Below are 22,999 nucleotides of genomic sequence, written 5' to 3' on the forward strand. Positions count from 1 at the left end.
CGTTCCTCACCGAGGTCCAGAAAAAATGTAGAGACATACGAAACGCACAAAAGCCACACAGAAACTAACTGCCATCTTCTGTGGAGATAATGGGAGCTGATTATCCTCTCAGGAAGGATGATATCCTGTGAGCAAAGTCCTATACCAGTTTGTGGATTATCATCATGCAGGATTATACAAAGACTATGATGAAAAGCCAATTGCAAAACTTGGTCAGTGTCAACAGGGTGCTGGTTGTGTCAGTGTGTGACACAGGAGGAAAGACAGCAGCAGAGCCCTGCAATTTCTCACATAACTCTCTCTCTCTGATTGCTGCAGCAAACCAAGTTAGCAAGGCTACATCAGTAAAGGAAACAGGGCTGCTTCCCAGACAAACTGCAGCAGAACACTGGAATCTCAAACCGACAATCCACCTGCTGAAGTCAGAGCTGCTGGAATCACGAATTGTGACGTCCACAAATTTCCTCCATCTACTCTTCATGGAAAAGTCAAAGAAGGATTTGTATTTTTTTTAACTTACTTTTGGACTCAATTCTCATTTCTAAACTGTGTGAATGTTTATGCATGTGCATTTATCAGTTTTCTCGCCGTTAGTAGTTACTCTTTTTTAACTCAAGAAAGCCTGGTTACATTGGCTCCTTTTAAAACTTAAATATTGAAAAAGGTATCTATGCAGGAAGGGATCCTTTTAAAATTAATCTTGTTGCGACCAACTGAGGGAGTTGAATAAAGAAAGGGAAACAGTTTATCCCTCCTCTCCCAGGATAAGAAATTTGGGAAACTTTGCCCAGGGTCCGATTGCAGCAGCCTGAAACATACTCCTAGAACATAGAACATAGAAAAATACAGCACAGAACAGGCCCTTCGGCCCACGATGTTGTGCCGAACCTTTGCCCTAGATTAATCATAGATTATCATAGAATTTACAGTGCAGAAGGAGGCCATTCAGCCCATTGAGTCTGCACCGGCTCTTGGAAAGAGCACCCTACCCAAGGTCAACACCTCCACCCAACACTAAGGGCAATTTTGGACACTAAGGGCAATTTATCATGGCCAATCCACCTAACCTGCACATCTTTGGACTGTGGGAGGAAACCGGAGCACCTGGAGGAAACCCACGCACACACGGGGAGGATGGGCAGACTCCGCACAGACAGTGACCCAAGCCGGAATCGAACCTGGGACCCTGGAGCTGTGAAGCAATTGTGCTATCCACAATGCTACCGTGCTGCCCTTAAGAACAAATTAATCTACACTATATCATTCTACCGTAATCCATGTACCTATCCAATAGCTGCTTGAAGGTCCCTAATGTTTCCGACTCAACTACTTCCACAGGCAGTGCATTCCATGCCCCCACTACTCTCTGGGTAAAGAACCTACCTCTGACATCCCCCTATATCTTCCACCATTCACCTTAAATTTATGTCCCCTTGTAATGCTTTGTTCCACCTGGGGAAAACGTCTCTGACTGTCTACTCTATCTATTCCCCTGATCATCTTATAAACCTCTATCAAGTCGCCACTCATCCTTCTCCGTTCTAATGAGAAAAGGCCTAGCACCCTCAACCTTTCCTCATAAGACCTACTCTCCATTCCAGGCAAAATCCTGGTAAATCTCCTTTGCACCTTTCCAATGCTTCCACATCCTTCCTAAAATGAGGCGACCAGAACTGTACACAGTACTCCAAATGTGGCCTTACCAAAGTTTTGTACAGCTGCATCATCACCTCACTGCTCTTAAATTCAATCCCTCTGTTAATGAACGCTAGCACACCATAGGCCTTCTTCACAGCTCTATCCACTTGAGTGGCAACTTTCAAAGATGTATGAACATAGACCCCAAGATCTCTCTGCTCCTCCACATTGCCAAGAACTCTACCGTTAACCCTGTATTCCGCATTCATATTTGTCCTTCCAAAATGGACAACCTCACACTTTTCAGGGTTAAACTCCATCTGCCACTTCTCAGCCCAGCTCTGCATCCTATCTATGTCTCTTTGCAGCCGACAACAGCCCTCCTCACTATCCACAACTCCACCAATCTTCGTATCGTCTGCAAATTTACTGACCCAGCCTTCAACGCCCTCATCCAAGTCATTAATGAAAATCACAAACAGCAGAGGACCCAGAACTGATCCCTGCGGTACGCCACTGGTAACTGGGATCCAGGCTGAATATTTGCCATCCACCACCACTCTCTGACTTCTATCGGTTAGCCAGTTCGTTATCCAACTGGCCAAACTTCCCACTATCCCATGCCTCCTTACTTTCTGCAGAAGCCTACCATGGGGAACCTTATCAAATGGCTTACTAAAATCCATGTACACTACATCCACTGCTTTACCTTCATCCACATGCCTGGTCACCTCCTCAAAGAATTCAATAAGACTTGTAAGGCAAGACCTACCCCTCACAAATCTGTGCTGACTATCCCTAATCAAGCAGTGTCTTTCCAGATGCTCAGAAATCCTATCCTTCAGTACTCTTTCCATTACTTTGCCTACCACTGAAGTAAGACTAACTGGCCTGTAATTCCCAGGGTTATCCCTAGTCCCTTTTTTGAACAGGGGCACGACATTCGCCACTCTCCAATCCCCTGGTACCACCCCTGTTGACAGTGAGGATGAAAAGATCATTGCCAACGGCTCTGCAATTTCATCTCTTGCTTCCCATAGAATCCTTGGATATATCCCGTCAGGCCCGGGGGACTTGTCTATCCTCAAGTTTTTCAAAATGCCCAACACATCTTCCTTCCTAACAAGTATTTCCTCGAGCTTACCAGTCTGTTTCACACTGTCCTCTCCAACAATATGGCCCCTCTCATTTGTAAATACAGAAGAAAAGTACTCGTTCAAGACCTCTCCTATCTCTTCAGACTCAATACACAATCTCCCGCTACTGTCCTTGATCGGACCTACCCTCGCTCTAGTCATTCTCATATTTCTCACATATGTGTAAAAGGCCTTGGGGTTTTCCTTGATCCTACCCGCCAAAGATTGTTCATGCCCTCTTTTAGCTCTCCTAATCCCTTTCTTCAGTTCCCTCCTGGCTATCTTGTATCCCTCCAGCGCCCTGTCTGAACCTTGTTTCCTCAGCCTTACATAAGTCTCCTTTTTCCTCTTAACAAGACATTCAACCTCTCTTGTCAACCATGGTTCCCTCACTCGATCATCTCTTCCCTGCCTGACAGGGACATACACATCAAGGACACGTAGTACCTGTTCCTTGAACAAGTTCCACATTTAATTTGTGTCCTTCCCTGACAGCCGATGTTCCCAACTTATGCACTTCAATTCTTGTCTGACAACATCGTATTTACCCTTCCCCCAATTGTAAACCTTACCCTGTTGCACGCACCTATCCCTCTCCATTACTAAAGTGAAAGTCACAGAATTGTGGTCGCTATCTCCAAAATGGTCCCCCACTAACAAATCTATCACTTGCCCTGGTTCATTACCAAGTACCAAATCCAATATTGCCTCCCCTCTGGTCGGACAATCTACATACTGTGTTAGAAAAGCTTCCTGGACACACTGCACAAACATCACCCCATCCAAACTATTTGATCTAAAGAGTTTCCACTCAATGTTTGGGAAGTTGAAGTCACCCATGACTACTACCCTGTGACTTCTGCACCTTTCCAAAATCTGTTTCCCAATCTGTTCCTCCACATCTCTGCTACTATTGGGGGGCCTATAGAAAACTCCTAACAAGGTGACTGCTTCTTTCCTATTTCTGACTTCAACCCATCCTACCTCAGTAGGCAGATTCTCCTCGAACTGCCTTTCTGCAGCTGTTATACTATCTCTAATTAACAATGCTACCCCCCCCACCTCTTTTACGACCCTCCCTAATCTTATTGAAACATCTATAACCAGGGACCTCCAACAACCATTTCTGCCCCTCTTCTATCCAAGTTTCTGTGATGGCCACCACATCGTAGCCCCAAGTACCGATCCATGCCTTAAGTTCACCCACCTTATTCCTAATGCTTCTTGCGTTGAAATATACACACTTCAACCCATCTCCGTGCCTGCAAGTACTCTCCTTTGTCAGTGTTCCCTTCCCCACTGCCTCATTACACGCTTTGGCGTCCTGAATATCGGCTACCTTAGCTGCTGGACTACAAATCCGGTTCCCATTCCCCTGCCAAATTAGTTTAAACCCTCCCGAAGAGTACTAGAAAACCTCCCTCCCAGGATATTGGTGCCCCTCTGGTTCAGATGCAACCCGTCCTGCTTGTACATGTCCCACATTCCCCAGAATGCGCTCCAATTATCCAAATACCTGAAGCCCTCCCTCCTACACCATTCCTGCAGCCACGTGTTCAGCTGCACTCTCTCCCTAGTCCAAGCCTCGCTATCACGTGGCACCGACAACAAACCAGAGATGACAACTCTGTCTGTCCTGGCTTTTAACTTCCAGCCTAACTCCCTAAACTCGTTTATTACCTCCACACCCTTTTTCCTACTTACGTCGTTGGTACCAATGTGCACCACGACTTCTGGCTGCTCCCCCTCCCCCTTAAGGATCCTGAAGACACGATCCGAGACATCCCTGGCCCTGGCACCCGGGAGGCAACATACCTTCCGAGAGTCTCGCACGCGACCACAGAATCTCCTATCTATTCCCCTAACCATTGAATCTCCTGCTACTATTGCTTTTCTATTTTCCCCCCTTCCCTTCTGAGCGCCAGAGCCAGACTCAGTGCCAGAGACCTGGCCGCTAGGGCCTTCCCCCGGTAGGTCATCCCCCCCCAACAGCATCCAAAACGGTATACTTGTTTTGAAGGGGAACGGCCACGAGGGATCCCTGCACTGCCTGCCTGTTTGTTTTCTTTCCCCTGACTGTAACCCAGCTACTCTTGTCCTGTACCTTGGGTGTGGTTACCTCCCTGCAACTCTTCTCTATCACCCCCTCTGCCTCCCGGATGATCCGAAGTTCATCCAGCTTCAGCTCCAGTTCCCTAACACGGTCTTTGAGGAGCTGGAGTTGGGTGCACTTCCCGCAGGTATAGTCAGCGGGGACACCGGTGGTATCCCTCACCACCCACATCCTACAGGAGGAGCATGCAACTGGCCTAGCCTCCATCCCCTCTTACCTTACAGAATATAGCTGCCCTGTGGACCAACTGGACCTCCGCCCTCCGACTCTGCTCCCAGTCAGCTGCACTCTCTGCAAACTTCCGGCTCCCTTCACCCTCTTTGAGGAAATGTAGGAAATGGAAATGAAAGGAGCACCTTACTCCCTCCTCACCTAACTCCCTCAGTCACCAAACTCTCACTATAGCACTCAAATGCACTAAATTCAGCACTCCCTCAGTCACCAAACTCTCACTATAGTACTCAAATGCACCCAAATTCAGCACTCAATGCAAACAAAGTCTGCACTGTAGTGGATCACTTTTATACTGTGAATCTAGCCTCTGAAAACTGGCCTAATCCAATTAACTAATTAACAAGCTCCAGCTGCAAGTACCTACAAGTAGAACCTTTGTTTAAAGCTGATTGAAAATTCACCTTCTTCTAAACCAAACAGCAACTTTTAAGTTAATTAACTAAGTAAAAGAAAGACTAGACTTTAGATAAAAATGAAGCCTTATACTCCCTCAGTCACCAAACTCTCACTATAGTACTCAAATGCACCAAATTCAGCACTCAGTGCAAACCTACTCCAAGGACTTATCCTGGTGTATGGTTCCAAAGCACATAGCACAAGCAGTGTTGTCAAAGTGATCAATTTTCTATCATATATGAACCTAGACTATGTCAGTCGCCTATTTTATCATGGGGAAAATCACACGACTGCAATCCTGCTCTCTCCTAACCTTCATTCATGCTTAGTTTCTGATTCCTCGATAGTGATCAAGATTATGGGTCTCAACTAATTGCCTCCTTTCATATCTCACAAAATATTGACTATTTGTGGCATCTCTAGTGTCCCAGCATTGAGTAGAAAAGGAACATGTGGTGGCAGAATTTCCACAGAATTTTTCCTATCTGCTGCCATAACTTTCATATTAAATTGGAAGAAAAAAGGCAATTCACAAGGTTATGGTGGAAGATCAGGAAATAATTTTTAGAAATATCTAATAATACCAACCTTTGGACACCACTAAAGGTGGTGCTAGCTCCTCTGATGAAAAAACCGTAGTTCTGCATCACGAAATGTCCCTCTTCTTCATACTGCTCAGGAACATCAGTTGTCAACCTTCAAAACACACAAAGAAATAGATTACTAATGACAATGAATAATTAGCACCTTTAACATAATTAAACGCCCCCAGGAACTCTACAGGAGCACTATAAAACAAAGTATGATATTCTGAGCCTTATTAGGCAGTATTGAGCGAGATTTTGCTCCCTCTTTGTGGCATGCCCTGCTGCGGTGGAGGGCAGTTCGCTCGTGACGGGTGGCAGGATCTTCTGGTCCCATCTTGTCAATGGTATTTCCTGTTGAACGCACCCCTCGCCACCAGGAAACCCCCGGTTTCGTCGAAGAGGTAGATTTTAAGAAATGCCTTAAAAGAGGCCAGTGAGGTAGAGAGCTGTAGAGGTGTGGGATGGGAATTCCAGAGCATGGAGCCTAGAAAAATTAAGGCACAGCCACCAATAGTGGATCAGTAATGTTCAAGAATGCACAAAAGGCCAGAATTAGGGGTGCACAGGTGCCTGGGAGGATTCCGGGGCTTGAGGAGAATACAGAGATAGTACATTGGAGGGAAAGAAAGTACAATGGATACTGTCATTGAGAATCATTAAACAAAGCAAAAAAAAAGCCTCAAATTGATGGAAACACCTGATCCAACCTGTCAAGGTCATCAAATGGAAATTTGTTCTCAGTGAAGACGTTAATTAGCTCTGTCCTGTATCTCAGCCACAAAGTGAAGTTTTAGCTCAGTGTTCCTAGTTCCATCTCACCACTAGGAAATAAAACAATCTGGTCATAATGGTACCGATCAAAACCGGGGGCAATTTCAGAAAGGCTCAGGTATGTGGTTTTATTCAGCCCTCAGTTTTCTTGAGACAATAGGCTCCAATGGTCTCTGAGGCTCCCGGCCTGGTCATCATGTCTGGTCTCCGGTGCTGGAGACAAGTAGTGACCCCTGCTGCGCCAGCGGAAGGGGAGAGGGGGGGACAGTGGGAGACTACCAGGAGCCAGGAGAAGCCGGCTTTAAACTGACAAATGCTTATTTAAATATGCTAATCTTGCACATGCCCAGCGAGGGCATGAACCAGACTACATCACCTGTGGTGGGCTGTTTGGCACCCGGCGTGAACTCCATTTAGGTGCTCTCCCGCTATTCACCCAGCATAGGGGGATGTGCACCGGGCGCAATGTGGCCTGAGAACCGCCCCCAATATGCATATAACCCACCTCCCATCTATTGACTCCATCTACACCTCCCGCTGCCTGGGGAAAGCGGGCAGCATAATCAAAGACCCCTCCCACCTGGCTTACTCACTCTTCCAACTTCGTCCATCGGGCAGGAGATACAAAAGTCTGAGAACACGCACAAACAGATTCAAAAACAGCTTCTTCCCCGCTTTTACCAGACTTCTAAATGACCCTCTTCTGGACTGATCTGATTAATACTGCACTCCTGTGTGCTTCACCCAATGCGGGTCTCCATGTATTTATATTGTGTACCTTGTGATTCCCTATTACGTATTTTCTTTTCATGTACTAAATGATCTGTTTGAGCTGCACGCAGAAAAATACTTTTCACTGTAAACGTGACAATAAACAAATCCAATCCAATCCAATCCAATATGATGACCATCAGTCTCTTCATTTCTTTTAAAGATATGGGGCGTCATTCTCCGACCCCCCGCCGGGTCGGAGAATGGCCGTTGGCCGCCGTGAATCCCGCCCCCGCCCCCGCCGAAGTCTCCGAAGGGAGAAAAGTTGGCGGGGCGTTAATGGCGCCGCTGCCGCGGAGAATGTCACAGGTCTGCGCAAGGCAGCCGATTTTCGGCCTGCCGATATTCTCCCTTCCGGATGGGCCGAAGTCCCGTCGACGTGATGACCGTTCACGTCGACGTGAATCAAACCTCCTTTTCATCGGCGTGACCCGGTGCTCCAGGCTCACGCCGACCAGCGAGGAGGTGAGTGACGGCCTGGGGGGTTGGCTCTGGGCAGGAAATGGCGTGGCCGCAGACTGATTGCCTGAGGAGAGGTGTGTCTCGGCTTGTGTGTGTGTGTGTGCGGCCGTGGGGGGGGGGGAGGGGGGGGGGGTGGTTAGAGTAGGTTGGGCTCCGGGGGAGTGCCGGGAGGGGGTCCGTGCCGGGGTGGAGGTTGGGGGGGGGGGGGTCCGTGCCGGGGTGGAGGTTGGGGGTTGGGGGGGGGGGGTCCGTGCTGGGGTGGAGGTTGGGGAGGGGGTCCGTGCCGGGATGGAGGTTGGGGGTTGGGGGGGGGGTCCGTGCTGGGGTGGAGGTTGGGGAGGGGGTCCGTGCCGGGATGGAGGTTGGGGGTTGGGGGGGGGTCCGTGCTGGGGTGGAGGTTGGGGAGGGGGTCCGTGCCGGGATGGAGGTTGGGGGTTGGGGGGGGTCCGTGCTGGGGTGGAGGTTGGGGAGGGGGTCCGTGCCGGGGTGGAGGTTGGGGGTTGGGGGTGGGTCCGTGCTGGGGTGGAGGTTGGGGAGGGGGTCCGTGCCGGGATGGAGGTTGGGGGTTGGGGGGGGGGTCCGTGCTGGGGTGGAGGTTGGGGAGGGGGTCCGTGCCGGGGTGGAGGTTGGGGAGGGGGTCCGTGCCGGGGTGGAGGTTGGGGGGGGGCGTGCCGGGGTGGAGGTTGGGGGGGGGTCCGTGCTGGGGTGGAGGTTGGGGAGGGGGTCCGTGCCGGGATGGAGGTTGGGGGTTGGGGGGGGGGTCCGTGCTGGGGTGGAGGTTGGGGAGGGGGTCCGTGCCGGGGTGGAGGTTGGGGAGGGGGTCCGTGCCGGGGTGGAGGTTGGGGGGGGGCGTGCCGGGGTGGAGGTTGGGGAGGGGGTCCGTGCCGGGGTGGAGGTTGGGGGGGGGGGGTCCGTGCCGGGGTGGAGGTTGGGGGGGGGGGTCCGTGCCGGGGTGGAGGTTGGGGGTTGGGGAGGGGGTCCGTGCCGGGGTGGAGGTTGGGGAGGGGGTCCGTGCCGGGGTGGAGGTTGGGGGTTGGGGGGGGTGTCCGTGCTGGGGTGGAGGTTGGGGAGGGGGTCCGTGCCGGGGTGGAGGTTGGGGGTTGGGGGGGGGGTCCGTACTGGGGTGGAGGTTGGGGAGGGGGTCCGTGCCGGGATGGAGGTTGGGGGTTGGGGGGGGGGGGGTCCGTGCTGGGGGAGGAGGTTGGGGAGGGGGTCCGTGCCGGGGTGGAGGTTGGGGGTTGGTCCGTGCTGGGGTGGGTGATGGGAGGGCAAATGAGTTGGTCCACCTGGCGAGGTGCCAGCCTCCAACAGTTGGACCCATGCGGTCCATGCCACCTGGCTGGGGGGAGGAGGGGATATGGGCAATGATGACATGTCGTCGTTCCCCTCCCCCCCACCAGGCCGTCATGTTTTCAGACCATCCAGCGATGTTGGCCGCCGTGGTGGCAGCCGCTCATGTCTATGTTGCCCTGGATGAGGAGGAGGAGGAGGAGGAGCGTGCCAGAGAGGCGGCGCAGGCTGCCGCAGAGGGGCAGGCGGCAGCCGCCCAGGCTGGAGGGACACCTGACCGACAGGACGAGGAGGGGGAGGAGGACGTCGCGGCCCCACGGCAACGGAGGCACCCGAGGGCGCCCCGTGTGTACCGGCCCCGGCAGTCATACCAGGACCTCACGGACCGGGAATGCAGGAGGAGACTCCGGATGAGCCGGGAAACCGTGGCACACATCTGCCACCTGCTGGCAGACCTGTCACCGCGTGGCACTGGCGGGGGACACCCTCTCCCCGTGTCCGTCAAGGTTACGGTGGCCCTGAACTTTTATGCAACGGGGTCATTCCAGGCACCGAGTGGGGACCTGTCCGGCATATCGCAGACATCGGTGCATCGGTGCATCCGGGCAGTGACAGATGCCCTTTATGCCATGGCGCACCGCTACATCCGCTTCCCCGTGGACCGGGCCAGCCAAGATGCCCGGGCCGTGGGCTTCTCTGCCATTGCCGGGTTCCCCATGGTCCAGAGCGCGATCGATGGGATGCACGTCGCCGTGCGGCCACCTGCAGATAACAGGGCCGTGTTCACCAATAGGAAGGGGACCTATTCGATGAACGTACAGGTGGTCTGCGACCACCGCATGATAATCCTGCACGTCTGCGCCCGTCACCCAGGCAGTGTACACGACTCATTCGTGTTGTCGCGGTCATCCATCCCCGGCATGTACGAGGGACGCCATCCCCGGCTGAGGGGCTGGTTGCTGGGCGACAGGGGCTACCCATTGCGATCGTGGCTGATGACGCCTATACGGAGGCCACGCAATGAGGCGGAGAACCGCTACAATGATGCCCATGTAGCGACAAGGGGAGTGATCGAGAGGTGCTTTGGCGTGCTGAAGATGCGTTTCAGGTGCCTGGACCTCTCTGGGGGCGCCCTCCAGTATCGGTCAGATAGGGTCGGCCGCATCATTGTGGTGTGCTGCGTCCTGCACAACATAGCCCAGCAGAGGGGCGATGTGCCGCAGGCAGAGGAGGGCGGAGTGGAGGAGCAGCAGGAAGAGGCCCAGTCCTCCCAGATGAGGGGGATGGGGGCAATGGTCAGGGCAGACGGGGTAGACACAGACGGGTGGCTGTCCACCGTTACCGGCTGGCCCAGCGGGCACGGGACAGACTGATAGCCGCCCGCTTCACTGACTAGATGGGCGTGGGAATCGGGTAGTATGGCCACAGACCGCACACCATGACAACAGCCGACCACCCACACCCCCCACCCATCCACCCACCCAGCACCCTCACCCCCCTCCCCAACCCCACACACCCCACCCGCATGCACACCACCCCCCCACCCCCAATTGCCGATCCACCGGCGGCACAACGGGCCGGGCTCACCCAGTTGCGGGTGGACGCGTGTCTATCGCAGGCCATGGAGAATGATGACAACCCGCCTCCGATGAGCTCCTGGCTCTACATCGTTGGACTATGTCTGACCCATGGCCACAGTACCACCATCCACCCGGACCATCCCTGCATGCGGCTGTGACACTGCAGCGCACGGTCCCGTCCTCTGCCCGGGGGATGTTGATGGCGGCCCAGGGGGAAGGGGGCAGACTCACCTGGGGCTGAGGTAAGACCACCCCTCACACACACACTTGCGCTCAACGTACATGACACCCCCCGCACACTTTGGACAGAGCACAAAGGCAGCTTCGGTAGGTGTAACATTGACTTTAATAACCAAAGGAGTTCATGCACGTGCCCTAGCGCCTAAAACTCATCTGTGCCCTGCACCCGTGCCAACTTACTCAGTGTCTAATTGTTTGGCCTTACGGGCCCTTTGACTACGTCTACGTGGTTCCCCAGACGGTACAGCAGAACTGGAGGTGGACTCCTGTGATTCCTGTCCTCTGACACTGGATCCCTTTGGCGGCCGTTTCCTGGGGCGTCCTGGCCTAGATGGGCCAGGCTGCGGCCCGGGCGACTGGGATGGCGAGCTGCCAGCCTGTCCTGCCCGTTGCCCACCCGATGCACCTGGGACGGAAGGGGGGGAGTCCAAGGTGTCGCGGTGTACCGGGACCTCCCCTACAGAGGGAGCCGGGACGGACCACACCACCTCCTCCTCCCTCGGGGTGCCCGATGGCCCCCAGGCCTCTACATGGGTGGGGGATGCGAACGGACTGGCCATCCGACGCGCCCCCGACATCTGGCGCTGCCAGTCCTGGAGGCCCGTGCTGGTATCGACAGGGGTCTGCAGGTTTGCAGCCATGGAGCCCAGGGGGTTGTCGAACCCTGTCTGCGACAGTGCGACGCCAGCTCGCACATGGCCACTGGCGCCGATGCCCTCAGCGATGGTCTGCAGAGACTGGGCCATGGCCTGCAGAGACTGGGCTATGGCCTGCTGAGACTGGGCCATGGCCTGCTGAGACTGGGCCATGGCCTGCTGAGACTGGGCTATGGCGTGCTGAGACTGGGCTATGGCGTTGAGCGCCTCTGCCATCTGGCGCTGGCACTGGCTCATGGCCTCCTGTGAGAGGGCAGCCATTTCCTGGGCCACAGACGCCGCCTGCACGGAAGGCCCCAGGCCTCGCAAACCGTTCCCCATGTCTGACACCGTCGCACCCATTGCCTCCACCGCGGACGCCACCCGTGCGGTGTCAGCCTGGGTGGCACGCATGACCGGGACCACTCCCAGCTCCTGGACGCGGGTGGACTCCTCCACCTGTGACCGCAGCCGCCGCAAGCCACCCGTCACCCTATTAGCTCGTCTCCGTGTCAGTGGTTGCATCGGATCTATGTGTGGGTGTGGTAACTGCAGGAACCCGGGATCCATCTGGGCGGCAGATGTTCGCTTGGCCTGGGCTGCCCTCCGACCGCCCGGTCCCTCTGCTGCTCCTACCTCCACCTGCTGTACCGGGACGGCTGTGTTGTGCGCACCAGTGAGTGTACCAGACGCCTCATCACTAAAGTGCCCAACCGTGGTGAGTGTTTCTGCGATGGTGGAGGGTGTTGGTGACAGCAGTGGCGTTGTGTCGTGCTCTTCGTCCCACTCTGAGTCCATGGCACTTTGGGGTGGGGGTTCGTCTCCACCCATCCACTCTGAGTCACTGTCCGGTATTTCGTCTTCCCGGGTAGGGGTGTCCTGGGTAGTGCTGTCCCGGGTAGTGCTGTCCCGGGTAGTGCTGTCCCGGGTAGGGGTGTCCTGGGTAGTGGTGTCCCGGGTAGGGGTGTCCTGGATAGTGGTGTCCTGGGTAGTGGTGTCCTGGCTCGGGTGTGACGGGGGCCTGTGGCTGCCCCCCTCATAGCTGGGTGGTCGCTCCCGCACGTGACGGGGGTGTCGTCTCCCTGTTGCTCCAGGTCTCTCCGTCTCCCGTGGTGTGCGAGGGGCAGCCTGCGGGCGTCGCATGCTGGAGGGTGCGGGTCTCTCCGTCTCCCGTGGTCTCCGAGGGGCATCCTGCGGGCGTCGCATGCTGGAGGGTGCGGGTCTCTCCGTCTCCCGTGGTCTCCGAGGGGCATCCTGCGGGCGTCGCATGCTGGAGGGTGCGGGTCTCTCCGTCTCCTGTGGTCTCCGAGGGGCATCCTGCGGCGGTCTGCATCTGCGGGGATGGGTGCCTGGACGTTTGGTCCTGCGATACACAATGAAGCATGCATGGTTAGACATCAGGCAGTGATCAGGTGATACGGGAGAGGGGGATATAGGGGAGGGGGGATATGGGGACGGGCTGTTGGTGGCTCACTTGCTCGTGGGGCCCCGACCTCTGCATCAGCAACCTCCCGGTCCTCAGGTCCGCCAGCCAGTTCCAGGGCCCTTTCCTCGTGTACGGTCAGTGGCCTCTCATCAGCGGGCCCTCCTCCAGTCCTCACATGCTCCCTATTGTTGTGTGCGCGCTTCTCCTGGGGGGGGGGGGGGTGGTGGCAGGGGTAAAAGGCAACAGTGTTAGGCAGGTATATGAATGCACGCCATCGGTTGCGCGTGCATTGCAGAGATTAAGGTTAGGGCTGGATTCACTTGGGGATATGGGGGATATGGGGAGAGGGGATATGGGGGAGGGGGGATATGGGGAGGGGGGATATGGGGGAGGGGGGATATGGGGGATATGGGGAGGGGGGATATGGGGAATATGGGGGAGGGGGATATGGGGGAGGGGGGATATGGGGGGATATGGGGGAGGGGGGATATGGGGGTTATGGGGGAGGGGGGATATGGGGGAGGGGGGAATATGGGGGATATGGGGGAGGGGGGATATGGGGGAGGGGGGAATATGGGGGAGGGGGATATGGGGATATGGGGGAGGTGGGATATGGGGGAGGGGGGATATGGGGGAGGGGGGAATATGGGGGATATGGGGGAGGGGGGATATGGGGGAGGGGGATATGGGGGAGGGGGAATATGGGGGATATGGGGGAGGGGGGATATGGGGGAGGGGGGATATGGGGGAGGGGGGAATATGGGGGATATGGGGGAGGGGGGATATGGGAGATATGGGGGAGGGGGATATGGGGGAGGGGGGAATATGGGGGATATGGGGGAGGGGGGATATGGGAGATATGGAGGAGGGGGGATATGGGGGAGGGGGGGGATATGGGGGATATGGGGGAGGGGGGATATGGGGGAGGGGGGGATATGGGGGACGGGGGATATGGGGGATATGGGGGAGGGGGGATATGGGAGAGGGAGGAATATGGGGGATATGGGGAGGGGGATATGGGGGATATGGGGGAGGGGGGATATGGGGGAGGGGGGATATGGGGGAGGGGGGAATATGGGGGCTATGGGGGAGGGGGGATATGGGGGAGGGGGATATGGGGGAGGGGGAATATGGGGGATATGGGGGAGTGGGGATATGGGGGATATGGGGGAGGGGGGATATGGGGGAGGGGGGAATATGGGGGATATGGGGGAGGGGGGATATGGGAGATATGGGGGAGGGGGATATGGGGGAGGGGGGAATATGGGGGATATGGGGAGGGGGGATATGGGAGATATGGGGGAGGGGGGATATGGGGGAGGGGGGGATATGGGGGATATGGGGGATATGGGGGAGGGGGGATATGGGGGAGGGGGGGATATGGGGGAGGGGGGGATTTGGGGGAGAGGGGATATGGGGGATATGGGGAGGCTCACCCTGCCTGCTCTGACGAGGTCGTTCACCTTCTTGTGGCACTGGGTGCCTGTCCGTGGTGTTAGGGCCACAGCGGTGATGGCCTCAGCCACCTCCCTCCACAGACGCCGGCTGTGGCGTGGGGCAACTCTGCGGCCGTGCCCGGGATACAGGGCGTCCCTCCTCTGCTCCACCGCATCCAGGAGCGCCTCCACATCGCGTGACTCGAACCTCGGGGCTGAGCGACGGCCAGCCATCAAGTCGGGTGTTGCGGTCGGCTGTTCCGGTCGGGTGGGGGGGAGCTGCGCGGCCTTATGAGCCGTCACGCCGTGCAGCGCGTATGACGCTGCATGGCGTGAACCACTGCGCAAGCACGGATCCAGTTACGTCGCTGCTAGCCCATTTCGGGCCGCAGACTATCGGCCCATTTTTATGACGTGACGCAAGTGGGATTTGCGCCGTTTTTTGCGCCGATCGGCGGAGTTTCCGCCGATAACGGAGAATTTCGCCCATGTTCTAATTTGTGATATTAAAACAATCTTGGTGATCTCAGTGCAGGGAAATTCTACACAACTATAATTACTGTTGCTTATTTGAATATTTTAATTAGTAGGAAATAATGATTACATTAGAATGATTAGTAGGCAATAATCTAATTGATTATTTAGATATTACAATTTAAGAATAAACATCTATAAACATTATTACTGCCATAAATCAGTCAATGATGTCTTTGTTTCTTGCATTACTTATATAAAGTCCAAAGTTTTCATTTCTTAAAATACATTTGTTCCATTTTGTTCAGCAACAGCTCCTAGTGCAGATGTTAACAACCAGTGGATGTGTTTGGATACCCGTACAAAAATGGAGATGTGTCATTTGATTGGAAGCTGGTACGCTGACTGAGATGAAGTGAGCTCCACTTGGAGGGGGGCGGGGGGGGAAGAGACCTGTAAACTCTAGTGATTGAAAAGAAATAGACTCCCTCCACCCCCAGCCCCTTCCCACCTTTTGCACCTCACATAGAGAGCTGAAATAACATTGCATGTGGTTGAGTAGTCGATTGGGTAACAATCCCTTCCAAAGACAGAGACTGAATTTCCAAGCTGCACGGGATGGGCAGGTGGCAGAAATGTGCCATTCATGCCATGGGCTCCTGCCAGCCTTAGCAAATGAAGTGCCCTCCAACTGACTGAAATATTCCAGTAGTGTCAGTAACAGTCTGCTCAAATCGGCTTGCACTTGGAATTATTGTTCAGACCATGACTCATGAATTTCCTTAAAGGCAGCAACTTGTGTTGGGATATCACAGCTGATCAGTATTCATCCAAATCAGTGATTAAATCATTTTTCAGATATGGGTTAAGACATCAATAGTGAGTGAATTGTTTATTTAGTGACCAGGCCACTTGAGGGGCGTAAAGAAATCGACTTTTATTGTAAGGTAACTATTTACACAATGAACTTCAGGTCCCAGCCGGGACTACTCTGTTCAGCTCCCATTTGGGCTGAGCTTTTATACATAGGGTCCATTACTCCGCTGATGGGATTGAGAAACTGCGACTCACATTTAGCACACAGTCCCCCAGAGGTGTTTGTTACTGTCAACGGCATGCCATTTACTAGCGAAGTGTTCGGAGGTTTCATGAAGTCAAATGCGGTGTGACACATCCGCATGGCCCCGTACCACCCGTCCTCAAATGGGCTGGCCAGAAGTGCGGTGCTAACTTTTAAGTGAGGCTTGAGGAGCCTCAGGATCCCTCGCCACACACCTGGCCAGATTCTTTTTTTTAATAAAATAATTTTTATTAAAGTTTTCACAAAATATCAACAACAAAATGTAAAAGGAACCCAATAGAATTAAATACAAAACAAAACAAAACAACCCCGTGCCCCCCTCCCCCCTAAACATAAATAATATGTTAACAACCGCCGAAACACATAGCAAATATCTACACCCCCTCAGATCCCCCAGTATAGACAAACAAAAATAAAATAGAAACCCCCCCCCACCCCCCCGGGCTGCTGCTGCCACTGGCCATTGTCTACCGTTCTGCAGGAAGTCCAAGAACGGTTGCCACCGCCTGAAGAACCCTTGCACCGATCCACTTAAGGCAAATTTCACCCTCTCCAATTTAATGAACCCCGCCACATCGTTGATCCAGGATTCCACGCTTGGGGGCCTCGCATCCTTCCACTGAAGAAGAATCCTTCGCCGGGCTACTAGGGACGCAAAGGCCAGAATACCGGCCTCTTTCACCTCCTGCACTTCCGGCTCCTCTGCAACCCCAAATATTGCAAGCCCCCAGCCCGGTTTGACCCTGGATCCTACCATCCTCGATACCGTCCTTGCTACGCCCTTCCAAAACTCCTCCAGCGCTGGGCATGCCCAGAACATATGGGTGTGGTTTGCTGGGCTCCCTGAGCACCTAACACACCTGTCCTCACCCTCAAAAAAACGGCTCATCCTTGTCCCGGTCATATGTGCCCTGTGCAGCACCTTAAACTGTATGAGGCTGAGCCTCGCGCACGAAGAGGAAGAGTTCACCCTCCCTAGGGCATCTGTCCACGTCCCCTCCTCGATCTCCTCCCCCAACTCCTGCTCCCAGTTACCTTTCAGCACCTCCGTCGAGGCCTCCTCCTCCTCCTGCATCACCTGGTATGTTGCCGAGATCTTCCCCTCTCCAACCCACCCCCCCGAGAGCATCCTGTCCTGTACCGTGCGTGGTGGCAGCAACGCGAATGCCACCACTTGCCGCCTGGCAAACGCCCTTACCTGTAGATACCTAAAGGTATTTCCCGGGGGGGGAGCCCGTACATCTCCAGCTCACCCAGGCTTGCGAACTTCCCATCCACAAACAGGTCCCCCAACCTTCTTATCCCTGCCCTGTGCCACCCCAAAAGCCCTCCATCTATTCTCCCTGGGACAAACCGGTGGTTCCCCCACATCGGGGTCCACACCGAGGCCCCCACTTCCCCCCTGTGCCGCCTCCATTACCCCCAGATTTTGAGGGCAGCCGCCACCACCGGGCTCGTGGTATACCTCATTGGAGGGAGCGGCAGCGGCGCCGTTGCCAGCGCCTCCAGACTCGTACCCTCACAAGGCGCCGTCTCCAGACGCTTTAATGCCGCCCCTCCCCCTCCATCATCCACTTGCGCACCATCGCCATATTGGCGGCCCAGTAGTACCCAGAGAGGGTGGGCAGCGCCAGACCCCCCCATCCCTACTCCACTCCAGGAACACCCTTCTCACCCTCGGAGTCCCTCGCGCCCACACAAACCCCGTTATGCTCCTGTTGACCCGCCTAAAGAAGGCCTTCGGGATAAGAATGGGGAGGCACTGGAACAGGAACAAAAGCCTTGGGAGCACTGTCATCTTGACCAGGCCAGATTCTTATTCTGTTACTGTACCACCCCACATGCCGCGACCGGCATAGCACCAGCAGAACTTTTAATGGGGGTGGCATGGTGATGCAGTCGTTAGCGCCGGTGCCTCACACACCGAGAACCCGGGTTCGATTCCGGCCCTGGGTCACTGTCCGTGTGGAGTTTGCCCATTCCCCCCCCGTGTCTGCGTGGGTTTCAACCCCCCAACCCAAAAAGATGTGCAGGGTAGGTGGATTGGCCATGCCAAATTGCCCCTTAATTGGATAAAAATAATTGGGCACTTATTTATCAAAAGAAAGAACTTTAATGTGCTGGAGACTTTGCACCCACCTCAGCTTTGCATTCCGGGTATATCTGGGTGATGCACTATCAATTACGACGAGACGAGAGTAAAATGTAATCGAGGCTTTATTACACAGAGATGTGTGGCCTCCTACAGCAACTTACAAAATGGCTGCTGTTCGGAGAGCACACACATTTATACTCCACCTCCTGGGGGGAGCCAGCAGGCAGAGATCTACCCCCGTACCTGTAGTACAGGGGCCTTACCGTAATACCCATATATACAATATAATACAACAGTGGTGACTACCACACTGGGAACACTCAAATGTTCATGTTCCGTTGTTCCTGTGGCCAATATGTCATCCAAAAAACCACCACATGGGTAGGCCCCACAGAATGTTATCCATAACACGTTGGAAAATGGTGCAAGCCGACAATAGTCTGAAAGTCTGTCTCGTATACTCAAAGAAGCCCCTGTGGGTATTTATGGTCACATATTGTCTTGATTTGGAGTCCAACTCCAGTTGGAAGTATGCGTGTCTCATGTCGAGTTTTGTGAATGAGTAGCCTCCAGCCAATTTTGCATTTAAGTCTTCAAACTTAAGGCTATGACAGGTGAGGACCTTGAGAGGATTGATATCACCAAGGAGGTAGTGATGGGCAAGCTAATGGGGCTAAAGGTAGACAAGTCTCCTGGCCCTGATGGGATGCATCCCAGAGTGCTAAAAGAGATGGCTAGGGAAATTGCAAATGCACTAGTGATAATTTACCAAAATTCACTAGACTCTGGGGTGGTCCCGGCGGATTGGAAATTAGCAAACGTGACACCACTGTTTAAAAAAGGAGGTAGGCAGAAAGTGGGTAATTATAGGCCAGTGAGCTTAACTTCGGTAGTAGGGAAGATGCTGGAATCTATCATCAAGGAAGAAATAGCGAGGCATCTGGATGGAAATTGTCCCATTGGACAGACGCAGCATGGGTTCATAAAGGGCAGGTCGTGCCTAACTAATTTAGTGGAATTTTTTGAGGACATTACCAGTGCGGTAGATAACGGGGAGCCAATGGATGTGGTATATCTGGATTTCCAGAAAGCCTTTGACAAGGTGCCACACAAAAGGTTGTTGCATGAGATAAAGATGCATGGCATTAAGGGTAAAGTAGTAGCATGGATAGAGGATTGGTTAATTAATAGAAAGCAAAGAGTGGGGATTAATAGGTGTTTCTCTGGTTGGCAATCAGTAGCTAGTGGTGTCCCTCAGGGATCAGTGTTGGGCCCACAACTGTTCACAAGTTACATAGATGATTTGGAGTTGGGGACCAAGGGCAATGTGTCCAAGTTTGCAGACGACACTAAGATAAGTGGTAAAGCAAAAAGTGCAGAGGATACTGGAAGTCTGCAGACGGATTTGGATAGGCTAAGTGAATGGGCTAGGGTCTGGCAGATGGAATACAATGTTGACAAATGTGAGGTTATCCATTTTGGTCGGAATAACAGCAAAAGGGATTATTATTTAAATGATAAAATATTAAAACATGCTACTGTGCAGAGAGACTTGGGTGTGCTAGTGCATGAGTCGCAGAAAGTTGGTTTTCAGGTGCAACAGGTGATTAAGAAGGCAAATGGAATTTTGTCCTTCATTGCTAGAGGGATGGAGTTTAAGACTAGGGAGGTTATGCTGCAATTGTATAAGGTGTTAGTGAGGCCACACCTGGAGTATTGTGTTCAGTTTTGGTCTCCTTACTTGAGAAAGGACGTACTGGCACTGGAGGGTGTGCAGAGGAGATTCACTAGGTTAATCCCAGAGCTGAAGGGGTTGGATTACGAGGAGAGGTTGAGTAGACTGGGACTGTACTCGTTGGAATTTAGAAGGATGAGGGGGGATCTTATAGAAACATATAAGATTATGAAGGGAATAGATAGGATAGATGCAGGCAGGTTGTTTCCACTGGCGGGTGAAAGCAGAACTAGGGGGCATAGCCTCAAAATAAGGGGAAGTAGATTTAGGACTGAGTTTAGGAGGAACTTCTTCACCCAAAGGCTTGTGAATCTATGGAATTCCTTGCCCAGTGAAGCAGTAGAGGCTCCTTCATTAAATGTTTTTAAGATAAAGATAGATAGTTTTTTGAAGAATAAAGGGATTAAGGGTTATGGTGTTCGGGCCGGAAAGTGGAGCTGAGTCCACAAAAGATCAGCCATGATCTCATTGAATGGTGGAGCAGGCTCGAGGGGCCAGATGGCCTACTCCTGCTCCTAGTTCTTATGTTCTAAACCGCGGCAATGGATATCTGTCCAATCTGGAGGCCCTATTCACTGTCAACATATAGTCGCCACAAAGTGGAACAGGTTTATCTGGTTTAAGGCGAGGACTACTGGTCCTGCCCAGTCGGCGAATTGAACCGGCCTGATGATCCCAAAGTCCTCTAATTGCCCGAACTCTGTAACCTTTGCTAGTATCGCGTAGGAAACTGGGCGGGTTCAAATGTATTTAGGCTGTGCCTCAGGGTCTATGTGAAATTTAGCCATGGCTCCTTGATGTCCCCAACCCAGTCTGGAAAACCTTTGGGTATTTCCCCAGTACCTCATCCGGAGCCCATCTGGAAAATCCACTGCCAATCAAGTTGAAGATGCTGCAGCCTGGCTTGCTACACAATAGGGTATTTTCTTTGGATACTTTAGACACAAAAGAATCTCCAAGGTGGCCAAGATTGGTTCTTGAGCTGTAATAATAACTTGTCGCTTCCTTTAACCCAAGACGTCATCTTGGTGATAGGTTTTAAGTGCACACTTAGAGTGACCACCCAAGGTTCTTATGGCCTATCCTGACTGAATAAAGGTACTACATTGTGCCACATTTGTGCAGTGAGTGATGGGGATGCTTGTGGTTGAGTAATACGTATATTTATTGTGTCGATTATTTCAACTGAAATTTACCCTTTTAGTTAAGTATCATTTGCCTGTAAATTCATTTTTAATTTATATCGGTTCTGATTCATGCAAAAGTAAAATCTCCAAAAAGTGGAATCTTGTTTATCAATTCTTTATTTTTTAGTCATTCAGTAAACATAGTATTTTTGGCTCGTGATTTCTCCACAGGGATCCTAATACCAAGGATTAATTAATAATGAACAATTAGACCCAACATTGCAGGATTAAATCAATTTTTAAAACAGAAATGTATTAATAGTACCACACCCACCCAGTGCCTGTTTTCACCATTTCCCCAGAATGACTCCAATGCTTTTACCGAGCCATTGAAAGATAATTTATGCTCCAACAGACAGTTTTAAAAATGAAAATGTTCAAACAAAGATCAGTCTGTCTGACCTTGTGAGCTAGAACACAGCTAACAGATAAATAGTATTTATTGCCACTAATGTGCAGAGCTCTGATACTGAAAGACAGACCAGAAAACCTTCATTGTTCAGCTCAGTTTAACCTTTCTCATGGTAACAATGTTTTCTAGCTGGTACCACTTGGGATAAACAGTGAGACTAGCACATGTGCTAAATGGCATTGTTCAGACACACTCAGAGGATGAAGCCATGGTGCCAGAGATTATTGGCCGGGATTCTCCCCTACCCGGCGGGGCGGGGGAATCCGGCGTAATGGCGAGACGGGAATCACTCCGGCGTCGCGCCACCCCAAAGGTGCAGAATTCTCCGCACCTTTAGGGGCCAAGCCCTTACCTTGAGGGGCTAGGCCCGCGCCGGAGTGATTTCCGCCCCGCCGGCTGGCGGGAAAGGCCTTTGGTGCCATGCCAGCCGGCAGCGAAACGACTTTGCCGGGCGACACAGCGCGGGAGCATCAGAGGACGGACACAGCATCCCCGCGCATGCGCAGTGGAGGGGGTCCCTTCTGCCTCCGCCATAGTGGAGACCATGGCGAAGGCAGAAGAAAAAGAGTGCCCCTAGGGCACAGGCCCGCCCGCCGATCGGTGGGCCCCGATCGCGGGCCAGTCCACCGCGGGGGCAGCCCCTGGGGCCAGATTGGCCCGCGCCCCCCCCCCCCCCCAGGACTCTAGAGCCCGCCCGCGCTGTCTGCTCCCGCCGGTACGGTAGATGGTTCAATCCACGCCGGCTGGCGAGGGTTGACATCGGCGGGACTTCGGCCCATCGCGGTGCGGAGAATCGCCGGGGGGTGCCCGCCGACCAGGTCGGCGCGATTCCCGCCCCCGCCAATTCTCTGGTGGCGGAGAATTCGGGACACGGCGGGGCGGGATTCACGCCAGCCCCTGGCGATTCTCTGACCCGGCGGGGGGTCAGAGAATCACGCCCAATCACTTTTTTACAGACCGAAACGGGGCGACATTCTCCGACCCCCCGTCGGGTCGGAGAATCGCCAGGGGCTGGCGTGAATCCCGCCCCCGCCGGTTGCCGAAGTCTCCGGCACCGGAGATTCGGCGGGGGCGGGAATCGCGCTGCGCCGGTTGGCGGGCCCCCCCACTCGATTCTCCGGCCCAGATGGGCCGAAGTCCCGCCGATAAATTGCCTGTCCCGCCGGCGTAAATTGAACCACCTACCTTACCGGCGGGACAAGGCGGCATGGGCGGGCTCCGGGGTCCTGGGGGGAGCACGGGACGATCTGGCCCCGGGGGGTGCCCCCACGGTGGCCTGGCCCGCGATCGGGGCCCACTG

At 53.7% G+C, this 22,999-nt stretch overlaps 1 protein-coding gene across 1 annotated transcript in view; it reads right to left on the reverse strand.

Annotated features, from left to right (window-relative positions):
• Positions 1–22,999, reverse strand: part of dpt (dermatopontin) — a 75,673-nt gene that overhangs the window by 7,077 nt on the left and 45,597 nt on the right. The window contains exon 3 of the mRNA XM_072513814.1: positions 6,106–6,213. Coding sequence (XP_072369915.1) covers positions 6,106–6,213 — 108 coding nt within the window. The remainder of the gene's footprint in view (positions 1–6,105; positions 6,214–22,999) is intronic.

The sequence above is a fragment of the Scyliorhinus torazame genome, chromosome 8 (genome assembly GCF_047496885.1).
Source record: "Scyliorhinus torazame isolate Kashiwa2021f chromosome 8, sScyTor2.1, whole genome shotgun sequence".
Lineage (NCBI taxonomy): Eukaryota > Metazoa > Chordata > Chondrichthyes > Carcharhiniformes > Scyliorhinidae > Scyliorhinus > Scyliorhinus torazame.